The 17,171-nt window shown below is 34.6% G+C and overlaps 1 protein-coding gene across 17 annotated transcripts in view; it reads right to left on the bottom strand.

Moving 5' to 3' along the window:
• Positions 1-17,171, bottom strand: part of Ppfia2 (PTPRF interacting protein alpha 2) — a 341,255-nt gene that overhangs the window by 35,829 nt on the left and 288,255 nt on the right. For 10 of the 17 annotated variants that reach the window (XM_026784468.1, XM_026784459.1, XM_026784457.1 and 7 more), the window contains one exon: positions 16,685-16,778. In XM_026784468.1, the coding sequence (XP_026640269.1) occupies positions 16,685-16,778 (94 nt within the window). Of the gene's footprint in view, positions 1-5,829; positions 5,839-16,684; positions 16,779-17,171 lie in introns of all 17 variants that reach the window. The other 7 variants (XM_026784460.1, XM_026784461.1, XM_026784458.1 and 4 more) reach the window with 1 other exon arrangement.

Here is a 17,171-nt window from a genome sequence, read left to right on the forward strand (position 1 = left end):
ATTGACGCTGTCTGATGAGCCCATGTTTGAGGGGGATATATTCCAGAGTGCTTTCTCTCTTTCATTGGAACTCAGACTTTAAAATGAATGCGTGACCATTTCATCCAGAACAACCTGGCCTTGAAAACGACTGCCTTTCTATTCAGGACTAAGAATCATAGTTTGTTTTTTTTTTCTTTTTATCTCTAGAATTTAATACTTAATCATCCATTCCCCAAGGATTCCAAGCACATTATTGCCGGCATGAGCATGAATTTTAGCTCCCAGACTTAGAGAAGACTTTCAAGGCCATTGGCTGAACTTTCTTCACAAGGAGGTAACAGACACAAGCTTGTTATAAGTGTGAGAACTAAAAATAGAAATGGACTAATTACAGAGGGAGCTTGTTTGGAATACTTAAAATTCCTAGTCTTTCTGTATTTTTTTTTTTAATTATAAGCTGATTGGCCCATTAGCTCTAGCCTCTCACTGGCTAACTCTCACATCTTAATTAATCCATTTTTCTGATCTATGTTAGTCATGTGGCTCCGTACCTTTTTCAGTGGAGCAGATCACATCCTGTGTTCTCCTCCGCTGTAAGGAATTACTTAAATACTTATATCCTTTAAGGACCAGGGATCTTATCATCAGTGACAGATTTCTGTAATGGCATGTGACTTGTTAATAAGACCGGACCTGTGGTGAACATCCAGAAATGTCTAACATGCATGTCCACATACAGAGAAGCACAAGGAAACCTATAACAGTTAAGCAAGTTGGCAGCATTCCGTTTTTAATATTCAGAAAGGTATCTCTAAACAGATAAAGTATAGCCTGAGTTTTTGCTTAGGTTTTTATTATTCCTGGAGGATGGCAATGGACATCTAAGTTCATCATCTCACTTGTGTCTTGTTCTTCTTTTACCAACATGAATTTCTTGATCATAGATTTTTGTAAGTTAAGCCAAACATCTCCAATGCTCTCATAATAACAAAGGATAATCAGTTTCTCAAGGGATCAACATCTTATGGAGCTTGTTATAATTATATATTTAGAACACACACACCAATAACAATTATAAAAAAGATACCATAGATCTGAATGAGAACAAAGGGAATGGGATACATTGGAACAGTTGAAGGGGAAGGAGGGGTAAATTATGTGATTATATTATAATTTTAAATATATACATACATATTAGTATATTTTTAAAAGACTACTATTTGTCAGGCTCCTATTCTCTTTCCTTGTTATTCTCCTCAATGAATGCTCAAATACTGTTCAAACACTTCAGTATAATTCACCTGCCCATGAACAGTATTTTTACCTTGCTAACTTCTTTATACCACTGTCACTCATAACTCAAACTCCATCAGCAACAACGCATTGTTTATTCTTCCCATTATGATCACAAAGACCGCTCCAGATAAACTCATTATTTTATATATTAACACAATGTTAATAAACTAGCCATTTTACTTTGTTTAAGCTGTCAATTGATTTGTGTACATAAAAATGTATTATTTATGATAGAGGTTTGTCTAGCATCTTAACTCACTATGAGCCTGCAACTTTATATTCTTCATGACATGCAATAGTAGTTTGAAAGCACAAAAGTTTTTTGATGTAGATAAATGAAGCACCATGGCTCATAAAATAATAAATATCAATCATCATTTACTGTCTGAAGCTTTTTCTAGCCAAAGTGCAAACGAGTATATATATAAATTTAATCACTTGGATGTGTATTGACACACACGGAGATATGAACACTAATGAACAGAGGCTGTTTGTAATTAGAGTAATTGAGGAGAAAAACTAAAAACCTCGACAACTTGGTCACACAACTTGAAACTTTTAGTAACTAACAGAAAATAGTATAAGAGAGAGCAAAGAATCACAGTAAGGCTACAGGAGTCAACCCTTGGTACCCACCAAAAGATGTACTTCTAGTTATCATTAGGTTCTGTGACTGTGAATCATGATTGACACTTGTAATAAAGAGATAGTGTGTTGAAATATGTTCAGAAAAAAAAAGAATGCTAACTGTGTTTTCCTCATTGTCAATAACACTGAAAAGATATTATCCAGGTTTTCTTTTCATGTGGCTCATGTATTTTATGTCACTAAGTGGCCTTCCCATCCTTACTCTCATACACAGTGGTTCTTATCTTTATACAGTACTGTAGGAAGCATGCTTTACTTTTATAATTCCGACCAGGTTCTGTATCTTGGTCATGGATGATGGATAGAGGTTATAGACAGAAATGGAATTGATAAACTTGCTGCTACAGTTGCAGTGACTGTGTACCTGTGTCACTGTAATCTTAGAGTTAAAAAGCATGTCTTGAGAGTTCATTTAGCCCATTGTAAGTACTTAGTTAAAACAAGAAGAAATAAGCAGGTGGCTGTAGAAAATGTTCACACAATTTGACAATCTAATCATCAGCTCTTAATGTTGTATCAGAGACGGTGTCTTCATTAGAATAGGTTAGTAGGGAGTGTCTATCAATTTCCTGGCATTGTTCTTTCTAAATGCCTTCATCTATTAAAACCCATCAACCTACAGAGTATGATGTAATCTCCTCAGAGTTCAACTGAAGAATGAACATACTGTGTATAAACATGGCAGCTCAGAACTCTAACTTACACATGTGGGAGGCACAAGTAGGATTATCTGTTCTATGCCAGCCTGGACTTTCTAGAAAGTGAGGGTGGGATTTAGAACTCTATTATTAAGCAATTTGTAGTTGTTGATAAATTCTGTAAATATCATACTAACAGAAGGAGCGAGTTGGAATTCTTGTATGGAAATTTGAATGATGCATGGTGCTACCTAATTTGTGAAATATCTGCAAGCTGATAATATATATATATATACATCTTCATTAACATAATTATTCTGTACAGGAAGACATCAAAAATCCCAATCAAATGCTTCAGAACACTGATTACTTAAATATATAGCTAGTGTCATAAATTTAAGTTCCAAAACAACATTAACAATTTTGATTGACTTTTAAAGCACAAGGATATTATGAGTGTGAAAGAAATTATTGGGCATTTTCATACTCAGTAAAATCTACGACATTTAAGTAGAATTTAGGTAGACTCCAATAACATGTATATGGCTGTTTCCCGAAATAAATAGATTATATTAAGTTCTGAAATTATTAAATTTAAACTCTCTCTTTTTCTTTTAGAAGCTATGCAATATAGGAACTAGTCTCAGTGAAGGAATCTGATGTATTTGTGAGTTTCAGCTGGGATTTACATGATTTATTTTCTCAATTTATTTTGAATTTAATAATTTTTAAAACAAGTAAAAAGGAATAAACACACAGAGAGACTGTGATTAAGGAGCACAATTACCAATGCTGATTTTGAGAACTAGAGGGACTTGTATTACTTCCCATTAAGTGATTTCATTTTTTACTTGACACCATGGTCTGAACTCCCCACTCACTCCCTGATTGTATTTGAGGATTTACTGGAAAGCTTTGGTAATGCTCCAACTTGTATGGCTACCACTTAGATTCTGTTGCTTCCCTGCTTCATCCGATTTTGAGGCCTCTTTTGGTCAGCTTGGAAGTATTCAGTTTTCCCATTCCTTTGTTTGTATGTATTCACTAATTCCCTTACTGGGTGCAGAGAGCTGTGTTAGTAAGCAGAGGGAACAATCAGGCCACCAACGGTGCACAGCAAGCAAGTGGGACTCTTGTTCTGATTTTCAAATCCCAACCCTTAGCCTCTTCTCTCCTTTGTCATCCTTGCTGACTATCTGCTCCTCTTGACTGTACCTTCTTCTGCTCTTGATTTAGTGGTTATACTGAGGAAGTAGTTTGATGTTTTGCAATACACAAACCCTAAAACATTTGAGACAGTTCAATTTGAGATAAAGAGCCAGTATGCCAATCCATTACAATAACGGCAGTGAGTCATTCTTTTTTTGTTGCTATTGCTTTTTAATATGTCATTTCTTTTAGTTATTTTCCTTCAGAAATGTAGAAATAATGAAAGCAGCAGACAAAAATGTGTATGATGGTATTAAACATTGCTAGAGAGAGTGATGTTGAGAAGAGCTTACAGCAACCATCAGGCTACCTGCCTGTCAACGGTGGACATTAGCTTGCAATGTAGCTTTGAATATTTTACTAACGTTTTCATTAATATCATACAATATACAAACTAAAACAAGTAAAATACTGTGAAATAATTTGGTCTAGCAACGAAAGTGTATCAATAAGTAAAAAAAAACATAAACAGTAGTAAATAACTCTGCAATACTATTAACTAGAAAAGTATTGGGTGTTCTTTCTCACTCTCTGCCTATTGCTTTAAGGCAAGCTTTCCCTCTGAACCTTGGGCTTGCATTTAGGTAGGTAGTCTAGAAACTCTAGAAAGTCACAAGTCCCCATGACCCTCCTGGCTCACTCTCCATTCGAGTTTGTGTTATAGGCATCTACAGGACATCCAGCCAAGCATTCTAGGGTCAGGATTCTTCTCGTGACTGTGTAGCAAGTGCTCTTGTCTACTGAGGTTTCTCTCTAGTCTGTCATTATATTTATGGGAAAAAATATGTTAAGAATAGTAATACATCACAACTAACAAAATGCCTTAGCGAACTGATCATGTGGCCTATATTACAAGAGCCTACACCGATGTAAATGCTTCATAAATGTTGTACATATTCTGTCTTTTACTTTAAAGCCCTATTTTATGAATGGACAACATACCCTAATTCTATTTCTAAGAAGAGGATTTTTTGTTCATTTGTCATTTTTATTAATAATTTTAAAAACTTTTTGAAATGAAAATATAATTCCACCATTTTACTTCTTCCTTTTTCTTCTATCATAACCTCTCTTGTACCTCTCCTTGGCTGTCTCTCAAGGACGTGGTTTTCTCTTCTTTAATAGTTGTTATACAAAACCTGACTCTCCACACAACAATGCCCCATTCCTCTACATATGTTTTAATATTCTAAATATATGCATGCAATTTATTCAACATATATATCTGATTTTATATATATATATATACACACACACACATACATATACATAGTATTTCAGGGCTGATCACTGGGTATTAGATAACCAACTGAAGGGTTCTTCCTTAGAGAAGACTGTTTCTCCTTTTCTTACCATTCATTAGTTGCCTATAGTTCTTTGCCTAGTTTTGGGGATTTGTGTGATTTCCCCTACCTGTGAGAGAAGGATTTTAAATGTGAAACTCTTACTTGAGAACTATGTATTTGGAACCATTAAAAAATAATCACCCATATAAGAAACAATGGGAAAAGGCATACATTTGGTTAAAAGCTAGGTCACCTTGACCATTATCAATGCCTTACTGAGGAGATTCATCACTTAGCCCTTTCCATCGAAATGAGTTCTGAAAACTGACAAATGAGTTTGTCTCCTGAATGTAATTTGAAGAACTGAACCGCGGGCCCTAGTTAAGCACATTTTCAGCCAAGCAGCACAAAGAGTTGAAGCTCATCTTGAAAGCAGGACTTGAGCCTTAAGGAGCTCTCATTAACTCTTTAAGAAAGACTTGAGAGTTAGGACAGTAAGGCCTGCAAGGTAAATTTGCATGCATCTCATAGAACCAACCAATACTAGTTTTCAAAAAGCCAATGTAATTCAAATATAAATATTTCTCTGAACCAATGATTCCTTTTTCTGTGTAGAAACGAGTGGACATTGTGAATTTCATTTTAAGTCAGAGGCAGTGCAGTTGGTGTTATAACTGAAAAGAGAAGTGCTAAAGAGAAAACAAAACAAACGAACAAAAAAGATGGTGCTGAAAACCAACGCGTTCAGCAGCCGTTGTGAGTCAACTTACCCCGGTGTGCTTTTCATGAGATGGAGAAGGATGGATGGAAAAGAAAAGCACACAAATGTTAATGGATACATTTCAATCCAAAGAAAGGCATGGAATCAAACAATAGCATCATTTCAGAGGTGAGAAATCTCATGGCAGCACAACATGGTGTCTTAGAAACCATTTCAGTAGTGGCAGTACTGTGTTTATTCCACCATGATACACACTACGTCCACAAGTCTGCTCAGGTTGCAGGCACATCTGATGGTTGACCAATAAGTCTGTATTTAGTATGAGTCACTCTGAAACATGCAGGACCAAATTTTCTTAGCCTCTAGTACACCTCAGGAAGAAAGCAAAGGACATTCTTTACTTGGGACCACAAATGTGTCATTTTATAAATAGGAAAAATTCCCTACAGAACAGCCTACCACCAATCAAGGCCACCATTTAAACTCAAGAAAAATGGTGAAATAGAAAGGCACACCTTAAGTGGAGAAGGCATTTAGTGGAGGGCCATGAAAATTGGGCTCCAATTTCATACATATTTTGTCAAAATGTTAACAGGTGCTTTATTCATCATTACCTATTGTATGAAAAAATTGTGAAGTCCATTACAGCTGCAGAATTTTTATTCTAACAAGATTTATAATAATTCTTGCTTTAAGAAGACATGTGTACCTGTATTAACATCTGGAGGATGTGTAAAACAACTTGATTAAGCTTCTCCTGTCTTATTATATTTTCTTGTATATGTGCAATAAAATATTAAACCTGTGCCAATTATATGGATTTTATGGGAGACTTAGTTACTTGAACAGATATTTGCAAGTGCTGCTTATAAAATACTAATTGGGTGATTTATCTATATCTGGATCATCACAAAACCAAACTCGTTCAAACTTAGCTTTGAACTTAACTACTTGCTTCCTGGATGTAGTAGAGGCATTTAGAAAATATGGAAGTTAAATAATCCAACAAAAAGCAATGAGAATAATATTTTAAAATTTCTATGCAAACAATAAACAATTCTTAGAAAAGAAACCCTTGCTACAACCCATAAACTATATTCAGTTTAAGAAAATATGAGGCAGAAATTCTTAGTTCAAAAATTAAGCAAAGTAAAGCATTTCCTTCTACATTGCAAAACTATCATAAAGAAAAGCTTGATGTGTCGTAAACACTCTGCACATGCCTCCTCCAATAGCATTCATTCAGAGAAACAAGGGGGGCTTTGAGAAAATGCATGTTCATTGGCCTCAGTTCCAGAACAGCTACAACAATTTCCTTAAGTTTTCCTATAAACCAAAACATAAATGTCTAAAAGTTGGCAAAACAATTTCCAAAGTTACTGAACTCACAGATTTTTCACATCACATACAGAAAAGAAATAAGGTATGACCTAAAAGAGATACTTCATACATTTTAACTGGATTTCTTACCAGCACACCTGTGTGTTGAACTTGGAAAATAGAGCACAAACTCTGAGCCTACCAGGAAAACTGACCACTTCATCTGGGATGGATTGTGACCATGAGCAAAGTAACCACCCTCACCCTGACTGTGAATGATTCATCATTTTCCAATACATTTGTTGATTAAATTTGGGCACAGTGAAACATTATTTGTCATCATATTTCATTTACAATGCTTTAAATAATTAGGGATTATAGTAATATAAAAACCTTTGAAATACAAAATAAAAATTATTACAATAAGCATGAAACAAATCTCAAAGTCAAGTTCATAGTTCAAAATTTTTTGTCCTAACAATATATTTTATTTATTTTATATTTTTCATCTAAAATACCTTTATTTGAACAAAGGAATGGTAAGAAGTTATATTGAAATCTGTTCTGTGAAGTTATCTTTATTGCTTGACTTATCATCAATATCATGAATTTTCTTCGCTTCCACAGTTAATGAGTTCTGAGTTGCTATATTATTTCAGAATATCAAATATTTAAACTCAGAAATTTATTATGAAAAGCATGAAAATGGATAGACCAAAATGACAAATGACTCAGAGATAGTGTGATAATAGTTTAATTAGGAGATAATATGTATTAATAGAGAAGTTCCTCTTCTACAGAAGATGTGTATTTTTCTTTATAAACCTCATTTCACTCTTTCCTACACTTGTTTGTTAAAATTAAGTTATAAACATTATTATGTTAATATCCATTCTACTGTGTCTGAGTTATGAAAATAGCAAAAGAAATTTTTATTAGGAATATGCTTTCTTAAGTTATGGATCACGGGATGTAATAGTCAACGAAGAAACAAAGCAAATCTAATTATTCATATGTTTTTGAAAACTTCAGTTTACATTAAGTCCCAGCATTTACCACGTGTGTGCGTGTGTGTGCGTGAGTGTGTATGTGCGTGTGTGTGTGCACGAGTGTGCGCATGTATTATTTCAAGGGTGGATCTAACCATTTCAGTTGTCCCGTCTGTGACTACACAATCTGCTAGCAAATTCTGACCATCACTTTTCTTTAAAACAGTCCAATTGAGATTAGAATATTCGAAGAAAAGCAGCTCACTCAGCAAGTCTCTTATTTCTTGGTTCAAGTTAGGGAGTCACGGATATTTTAAATCTCTTATTAAGCACAGATTCAGAAACTAGTGGAGAGCAGTTTAAATTGATTGGTTCATTCATGCACTAGACTCACTGTTGGTACATTTTTATGGATCTTTTATATTCTATCTTTTATATTTGTAAGAGTTAGATGTTTCCATCTAGTTAAAGATGAGATAAGAATTGAAGGAATTAATCAAAAATGGCCTCGCATAATGGTAGAATTGTTTTGTAGAGTATCCTAGTTTCCTGGTGCTATTTTTCTCTCTGTGTCACTGTTTCTTTTATTGACTCACTGATCAACAGAAGATGCATATTGCAGGACTGGAACAGAATGGACTCACCAACAAGAATTGAAGAAAGAGGAAAGACTATCATGGAGAGAAAAATATTATCCTAGGAGGCAGGGCAGGCTCCACTCATGAATGGGCTACATTTTCCCTACAGAGACTTTCTCAGCAGCTCAGACGGTCCTAGCTACATAGTAGAAAATGCAGATTCATTGATGGCTGCAGACATTACTCATAAATACGACCAAATGAAAGTGGAGTAAGAAATTTAAGGTGCTTTTTTCTCATGTTACTGAAATTGTGTATATTCAGTAATAGGGAAAATGGAAAAAAGGAACAAAGGATACTGACTATGGAAAAAAAGACATTTTTAAAAGATCATTGCTCTAAATTGTAATAAGACTGTGGTTAGTAGAAAATGATATGCTTGAATGGTTGAGTTCAGGACAATAATAAGATCTAGTTCCTAGTGAGCCTTACTAATGAAAAACAAAAGGTCTAGAAGTTACAGATGTTCATCATCACAACACTATTTTAAATAACTTTTGTTTGTTAATAAAGGCTTCAAGTGAATACAGTTCTTTAAGAGTTCTTTTAAAAGGTTATGAAATCTTTATTTGTACTAAAATTTAGCTTATTTCTTTGCAAAGAAACTGAAGGCAATCAATCCACAAATTAAAGTTTAGAATATGTAAAATTTATAGGACACACCATTGTATGTTTGCACATATATGTGTTTACACAGTATGTAAAATTTTAAGGGAGAATCCTTTGAGTATAAAACTATGATTCCACTGAGAAGCCATTGATGAAGGCAATGGGACTTGTTTCTACTGCATGTACTGTCTTTTTGGGACCCTAGTCTATTTGGATGCAAAGCTTCCTAGTCCTGGATGTAGGGGAAAGGGCCTTGGACTTTCCACAGGGCAGGGTTCCCTGTCCTCTCTTAAGTAGGGAGAGGGAGCAAGGAGGGTGAGTGGCAGAGGGGGAGGAGGACGGGAGGAGAATGGGAGGAGGGGAGGAAGTATAAATTTTTTAATGGAAAAAATAAAAAACTATGATTTCATAAAATGATGGCATGCCAGTCAGTAAACTGTGAAAAATCTAGCTCTCCAAAGACTTACTGAACTGTAGCTACTGGGGATTAACTTGTAGGAACAGAGGGAGAGAAAATCATAATAAGGATATATTATGTGAAGGAAAAAAATCTATTTTCAATAAAAGGCAAAAAGAAACATAGTTACTATTGTATAGGTGTTTCCTTCATACCTGCAAGTACCTGTTAGAGATAGCAGGGAAACTCAGACACTGGAAGCTCACAGAACTTATGAAGCCCTGAGCTCACAAATCTTAAAAGGGTCCGCTGAAACTCTGTAATAGTGGTTCTCAATGTGTGAGTCGCAACCTCATTGGAGTTCAAGTAACCATTTCACAGAGGTTGACTAAGACTATCAAAAAACACAAGAGATTTACATTATGATTCATAGTGGTAGCAAAGTTACAGTTGTGATGTAACAGTGAAAATAATGTTGAGGTTGGGCTCATCACAAGATGAGGGGCTGCATTAAAGGTGGAGAAGCCCTGGTCTACAAACTGCATAGGGAGCATCTTCAGTGATCAAAATTTCCTGAGTCCCCACTCATCTTGTGTTAGACTTTTTAGTAGGTGGTAGCTATGTTTGAGTTACCTACACCTCTTTAGGTAACCCAATAAACTTGGCTCTCCAAGCTAGACTTTTGCTTCTTGTCAACATATAGTTCAATCTCTCAATGAACAATGAACAGTTAATTCACCTATTGAAATCCTACCAAATACACATGATTGCTTAGTCTGGGTTGAATATAATTAAGGGTCCGTACTCCCTTCCAGGTGGTCAGTACTTTCTTCTCTGGTCTGTAATGACCAGAGGCAGTCTTAGAGTTGGCTCAACTTCATCAGCTTAATAACCTCTGACTTTGGCTCAAGTTCTAATCAAAACACCAGAATAAGGACTTCTTTGGTTAGTATTGCCCTTGACAGCACCTGGGTTCTCATTGTACACATTGAACATATCCCAGTCCTTTCTACTGGGGTTTGAAAACATGCCTTGATGTCTTCCAACTATTCTCAGTGATGTTCCTCTGAGGACACATGATATTCAATTCAACTATGTTTCCGAGACCTTGCACAAGGTCCAGTTAATATCTAGTTAGTACCTAGTTTTGACCCTTCACCACCTGTGTTGAATGGAACATTCTTTACTGGGTATTGTTCATTTTCTTGTTTTACAAAAAAATCATACTCCCATCTCTGAGAAGCTGTGAATATATATGCACATACATATATTTATAGTCGTCCTGCAGTTGATAGCAGGATTAAATAAAGATCCCTACTGAAATTTATAAATGTTGAATAACTACAAAGCCCACTAAAGTACCTTGTGGAAAATCTTGGGTGCATCTTCTCATACATAGTTTGACAAAAATCTGTTCTTATTTTAGCCGCTAATCACAGTGCCTTGCACTCACTTTGCATTTTAGTCAGTCATCATCAGGCCATTTGTTCAGCTCCAATTGTCACACAGGTCAATGGTTTTAATCTTGAAGAATACGTTTAGAACAAGAGCAATTGATGATTTTCAGGCTGGACCACTTTTGTTATTCTCTCCCAAAGCTTGTGACTTAGATAAGTGTCACAGAACCAGAAGAATTTATGCGCAGTCATTTGTATCCACGTCTGTCCCTTCAGATATTTTTTTTTGTTGTAAATTGGGAATGTCAATAGTCTATCTGACAGCTATTGGGATATAACATCACTAAATGAATAAATGAAGGGTTACTATTTGCCAAATTTATCCAGCACTCGTTTTACTTAGGGCTTAGTTAGTCAAATTATTAATAAGCTTTTTAGCAAAATTAATGATAGGACTTATTTAGAAAATAAGGTTATTCTAGCATTTGTAAAAACTTGGAGTTTAATTTCTAATTAGTCTTTATTATTTTTAACCTTTTCTAGAACTAAATACTTCTTGAAAGCAACGGCATGTTTGATCATATAATATAAAATACGGATATAAAATATATAATATAAAACTTGGATGATGCTTACTCTGTAATGTATTGTTACTCTACTGTTGGCTCTAACTAGCTTTTTCTTTTCTCGTTTTTTTGTCATTTTTCAAAGAGATCAGATATGTCTAACTACATAAAAGAAATCACTACCAGTTTTCATGAAAGAACACTGCATTGTATTTCACTGTTAGTCTTTGTATCATATTATTTAGGCTTAGGAAAGACTTCTTTGATTGTCCTTGGTTGAAGCACAACAGATCTCTAAAATAATATCTTGCTCTCAATACAGGCACAAAGCCACCCTCTGTGCTCTGAAGAAGAAAACTGGAACATATTTTCCCAAAGAAATATTGGGTTTAGGTTCCTAAAAGTTATACTATAATAGATTATCTGAGTTGGCTGTCCAGCAGCACACCCTTAGTGGCTGCATGAACCCTCAGCAGTAGCATATCCTTGCCCTGTGTAATTTAATTGGATTTCAAGACTCCAATGGAGTGAGGAGGAATGGATGTGTTTCTGAAAGCACAGTGCAGAAATATAATCTCTTATTGTCATCTGGAAGGACTTTGGTTCTGATGTCTCAGGGATCCATGAAAGGCTCAAATTCTGCCCAGTTGCTCCTTCTTTATGTTTTATGTAGCTAAAGTCCATTTCTATAGTATAGGTAGAAAATGGATGTGTGTGAGCGAAGAGAAGATGTTTACCTTCCATGTACACAATACCACCTAGAGAGGAAAATATGTTCACATCTTTGAACACAAGGTCTTGACTACAACTCATTTAGAAGTTAAAATTGGCACATAGACACTTGATAAATATTTATTGAATAAAAATATTATAGAGTTTTGTGGTACCTTAGAGTATAAATTGTTTAAGTGACATTTACTTTGCTTAGAGATATGCTTACTCTGAACCTCTGAAATGCCAAGGATTAAAAGTTTAGCATCTCCAAACATAATAAAAATTATGTATGGAAGTGGGGCCTCAGGACTGTAATGAGAATAAATTAATCAAATCTATAGAGCTTCCCTTTGAGCTCTTTGAAGTTCTAATATAAAGATTCATTGGTGGTGATTAAATTTGATTGCCATGCTCCAAGGAAAATGATAGTTCTCTGGAGAGGATGCTCTTGGTAGCTGAACTGGAGCATTGATTTCATTTTAATGATGTTAAAAATTGATCCAAATATAAAATCAATGTTCATTTAGTAGTGTTAACAATTCAGGAGGATGTACAAAACTATACTATGCAATAATAAAGTATCGGTGATGCTATAACCGAAGAAAATGATTACTAGCTTAGCGTGTCAAACCTCATTAATACTTTTCAATTATGTATTAAGATATAGGAGACTTTAAACAAGTACATATATTTCACTAAAAAGGTTAGAATTTTGGCAGTCTGGGGAAAAATAACCATAAAGATTAAGCAATAGTTTCAATGACTCATGTTTTTGTAGATAAAATTTTGTAGATAAAATAAATATTTCTGTTGGTTTTTAAAAGTGTCCTGCTTACTCACTTTGTCTTCAGAGATAGGTATATTTGATTATTCATGAAGCCATCTTTAGCTTTAGTCCAGTCAATAATATAATACGTTTCTTGGGGTCAAAAAAGACACCACAAATGTGAACTCCTTGGGTCAATATGTTGAATGGTCTAATCTGACAACATCACAGAAGGAAAATGTAAAGAAGAATGTAAAATATACATAAAATGCATAATAAGTGGGTAAATAGGTCATTGCTAGAATACCTTTCTAGCACACATATTGTTTTTTGCCATTACAATAAATAAATAAATAGACATATACTAAACGAATTTTAGAACCTCAAGCATTAAGACCATCCAAAAGGTCTAAAAAAAACCACCAAATAATAAATTGGAAAATAAATTTTATATACAATATGCAAAGGATTGCCATCATTAACATTAAATATGACTGGAAGAGGAACACTTAGCTAAAAATTATTGAGAATATTTTTAAACAATAATTCTGAACCTTTGATGATTATTTGTTAGTTTTTAATTATAAAGTCTCTTTTAAAATCTCCAATACCTCAGGGAATTAGGTCCTCCCTTATTATCATCACATTTCTAAGGATGGACAGAAGAGAAACTAATAGCTACATATATCAGGGGGAGTGTAGAGATTAAAAATCTGATAAAATAGTTGTAAAATATAATATTTTTTCCAAAATACTTTTGCATGCAAGCATTCTGATGACACAAAAAAGTTATTGTCTTCAGTGTATCATATTATCACATGACAAAATTGTAAACTTTACCGTTAAGATGGCAGAGGGTTTATACCTGAGGCTTTGGAAGACGGTGCCTAGCAGCTCTTTAACTGGTATGCACACTTGCCAGATGTGCAAGCCCCATTTTAACAGTATTATGTTGACATCTGATCTAAAATGTCTATTTTTGTTTATAATGAGACAAACTATGAATTTAGGAAAGAATGATGGTTTCTCTTCATTGGCAATGGGATGGTGAAACTTAGCAGTCAACTTGATGGAACCTAGATTCAAACATGAGGACAGACCTCTGGGTGTGCATCGGTTAGATTTTTCTAGAGTAGGAATGGAAAGAACCAACCTAGAGGCGGGTAGTACTTTTGACAGGGCTGAGATCATCTTCTGAATAAAAAGAACCAAGTACTTTGAGCATCAGTATTGATTACTTTCTAACCGTAGATGTGATTAGACTATCTTCCTCTTGCTCCTCCCAATATGCATTTCCTATAATTAAGGACTGTTAAGCAGAAACTGCCAACCAAAATGACCTTTTCCTTTCTTAAATGACTCATGTTAAGTGTTTCGTTACAGCAATGAGAAAAGCAACTAAAATAGAAGTAGTAGCCAAACGGACTTTCCCTAAAATTTGGATGAATTGAACCTTGTTGAGAAATTGAGGTTGTTTTGTTTTGTGTTTTTGTCTAATCTATTCAGCATTTGGCTGGTCCATATTCTATGTTGTTGTGTTTAATATTGCTATGATTAATGTTAACTTTTAAACTCTCCTAAGCAAATAGCATAAGGTCTTAAATAACTGGCTGGATGGCTGAGAAAAGGAAATGAGTGCTTACTGATCAGGATCACAGACACTAAAGTGAAAGTGTAAAATTCTTATTTCTATCTGCTCTTAATGTCAGTTTTGGAAGAGATCTTCATTTTCATCAGACAGAAAAATGCACCTATAATCCAGTGAAATAATAAAGAGGATGATGGGTGAGATCTAAGCATCACAACAAATGCAAAGATGAACTCACATGACAAACATCACAACATTGCATGAACACTAAATTTTATGAATAAATTTCTCAGCCTTTAAAGACTAAGAAAATGAAGGCAGGAAACCAATGAAAAGTCACGAATTTAAATGAGGACCACCAGGACTATAAATGTGTAAAATACGCAAATAGTTGAGTTTCAGCTTGAGGACGAGCTACTAATATATAATGAGAATAACTACTTGGAAATACAGTGATGTGGAGATAATTGATATGTAATGAAACACCCTTTATAATAATGCTGTAATACAAAAATAACTGTTTCAAGCAAGTACCGAGTAAATGTAAGCATTTCGCCACATCAGATCTCATTGCACTGGCTATATATAATGCCACTGGGTCCTTGTTATGGATTAGTCAATATAGAATAAAATGTTTTCCATATTTTAATTAAGTCTATCCATTAGTCAGAATTGTTTTAAAATTTCATGTTTCTTTTCTATTTGTAGTAAACTAACCAGAATATAAACAAAGAAAATAATCATTTTTTCTTAGAAGAATGCTCACCACAGATAGTTATGAAATTAGAAATTGCATTCCTTAAGGATGACACAAATGAAGATATTGGGAGTAGTTTATGGAAAATACTAATATTTTTAAGTTACCAGCACCTAAATAAGAAATGTTTCATGACAGACCATTTAATCCTATTCAAGATACAATATTCTCAATGAATTTCTTCTAGGTTGCATTTCTATCGGGTTTGAGTAGTTTCAGTAAATTGCCAGCGGATAAATTATCATGTTAATGATGTCTTGTGCATTTTCCTGTTATTGGCAAATGCCTAGAATGCAGGACAAATGACAAAACTTGAAGTACCTGGACAAACCTGTGCTTTGTCACAACAGAAATTTATGGACCACAAATTGATAGCTAGAGAAATGACGATACTTTGGCAGGAGAAAGGAGAAATACAAAAACCATTGAAACAACACAATGAACCCTTAGAACGCAGAGACAAAGCAGCTCACAAGATTTGATAATAAAGGGAAATTATTATGCTTTTAAAGACTTTGCTTTTAGGATGATGACTTTTTGTCATTGAAATGTTACTATGCTGCTAAAAATATGTTATTCATGGAATCCCTCTCTAACAGCTGTTGAAATTAAATTCTTTCCAATTTTACAAGTCATTTCAATGTTCCATATTACATGTGAATGGAAAGATACACTATCGTTTCCTGGCAGATGTAAAACAATCTGTTCCCGCCTATATTAAGCTTATTTTCAGTCAGAGGAATATATATTTTTTTGCTTTTAAATCTTTCTTTATTAAGACTAAACACATAATTGTCCTGAGAAAAAACAAAATGTCACTCTCATTTTGCCATACTAAATCAGAACTTCATTTAACTTCAACAGTGTCCTATATGGTTGCCAGTACTACATGTAAACATGTTATATGTAACTCAGTTTTGAAATCAATGCTTTTGTCACTAGTTTAAATTGTGTGGTTTATTTTGTGGGAGAGTTTACACTCATTTCTAACTTTAATTCATTATTATTTGAAACATGAACTCTGAGTTGCTTGAGCTAATACCAGGAAAGCTGTTAAGTAGGTTTGTTTCCCATTTTTTTTCTTCTGGAAAGCCCTTGCAAAAGGAAAAGTTAAAGCCTAGTGAAGCATTAGAAAAATGAGGAAAAAAGATCTCCAAACCTACTTTTTCTTCAACCGTCTGTCCTTTTCGGCTTGAGTTCCAAGTTTGCCTAAGCCCAGGGACTCCTGTGCTGCAGCTTCAGTCTCCATGAAGCCCCCTGTGAAGAAAAGACTTGAGATCAAGATACAGGTATTTGTCCTGAAGTTAAAGTCTCCAAGGCTTCTTGAAGCAACTACTCAGAAACACTCTTTCTTTTAGGTTTGCCCTTGGATCACTGTCTCAACAGACATCAAAGGACAGAGTTACACACACAAAATCTCTGAAAAAAAATCAATACAAAAAGAAGTGCCTACTGTTGTCCATTCATTTTTCACAAGCATCAGTGTGGAAGGCAAAGATATGTATGTCTACCAACAGAGGGCTGCACAGTAGCGAATGTTCAAGGCCATTCTGTTAAGACTTTTCCAGTGGAAAGCAAGAGTGAATATGGGTTACCGTGCTTGTCGTCTCTCATTTACTGTCAGAAATATTCTGCTAAACAGAAACCTAG

Source organism: Microtus ochrogaster, chromosome 24 (genome assembly GCF_000317375.1).
Source record: "Microtus ochrogaster isolate Prairie Vole_2 chromosome 24, MicOch1.0, whole genome shotgun sequence".
Classification (NCBI taxonomy): Eukaryota; Metazoa; Chordata; class Mammalia; order Rodentia; family Cricetidae; genus Microtus; species Microtus ochrogaster.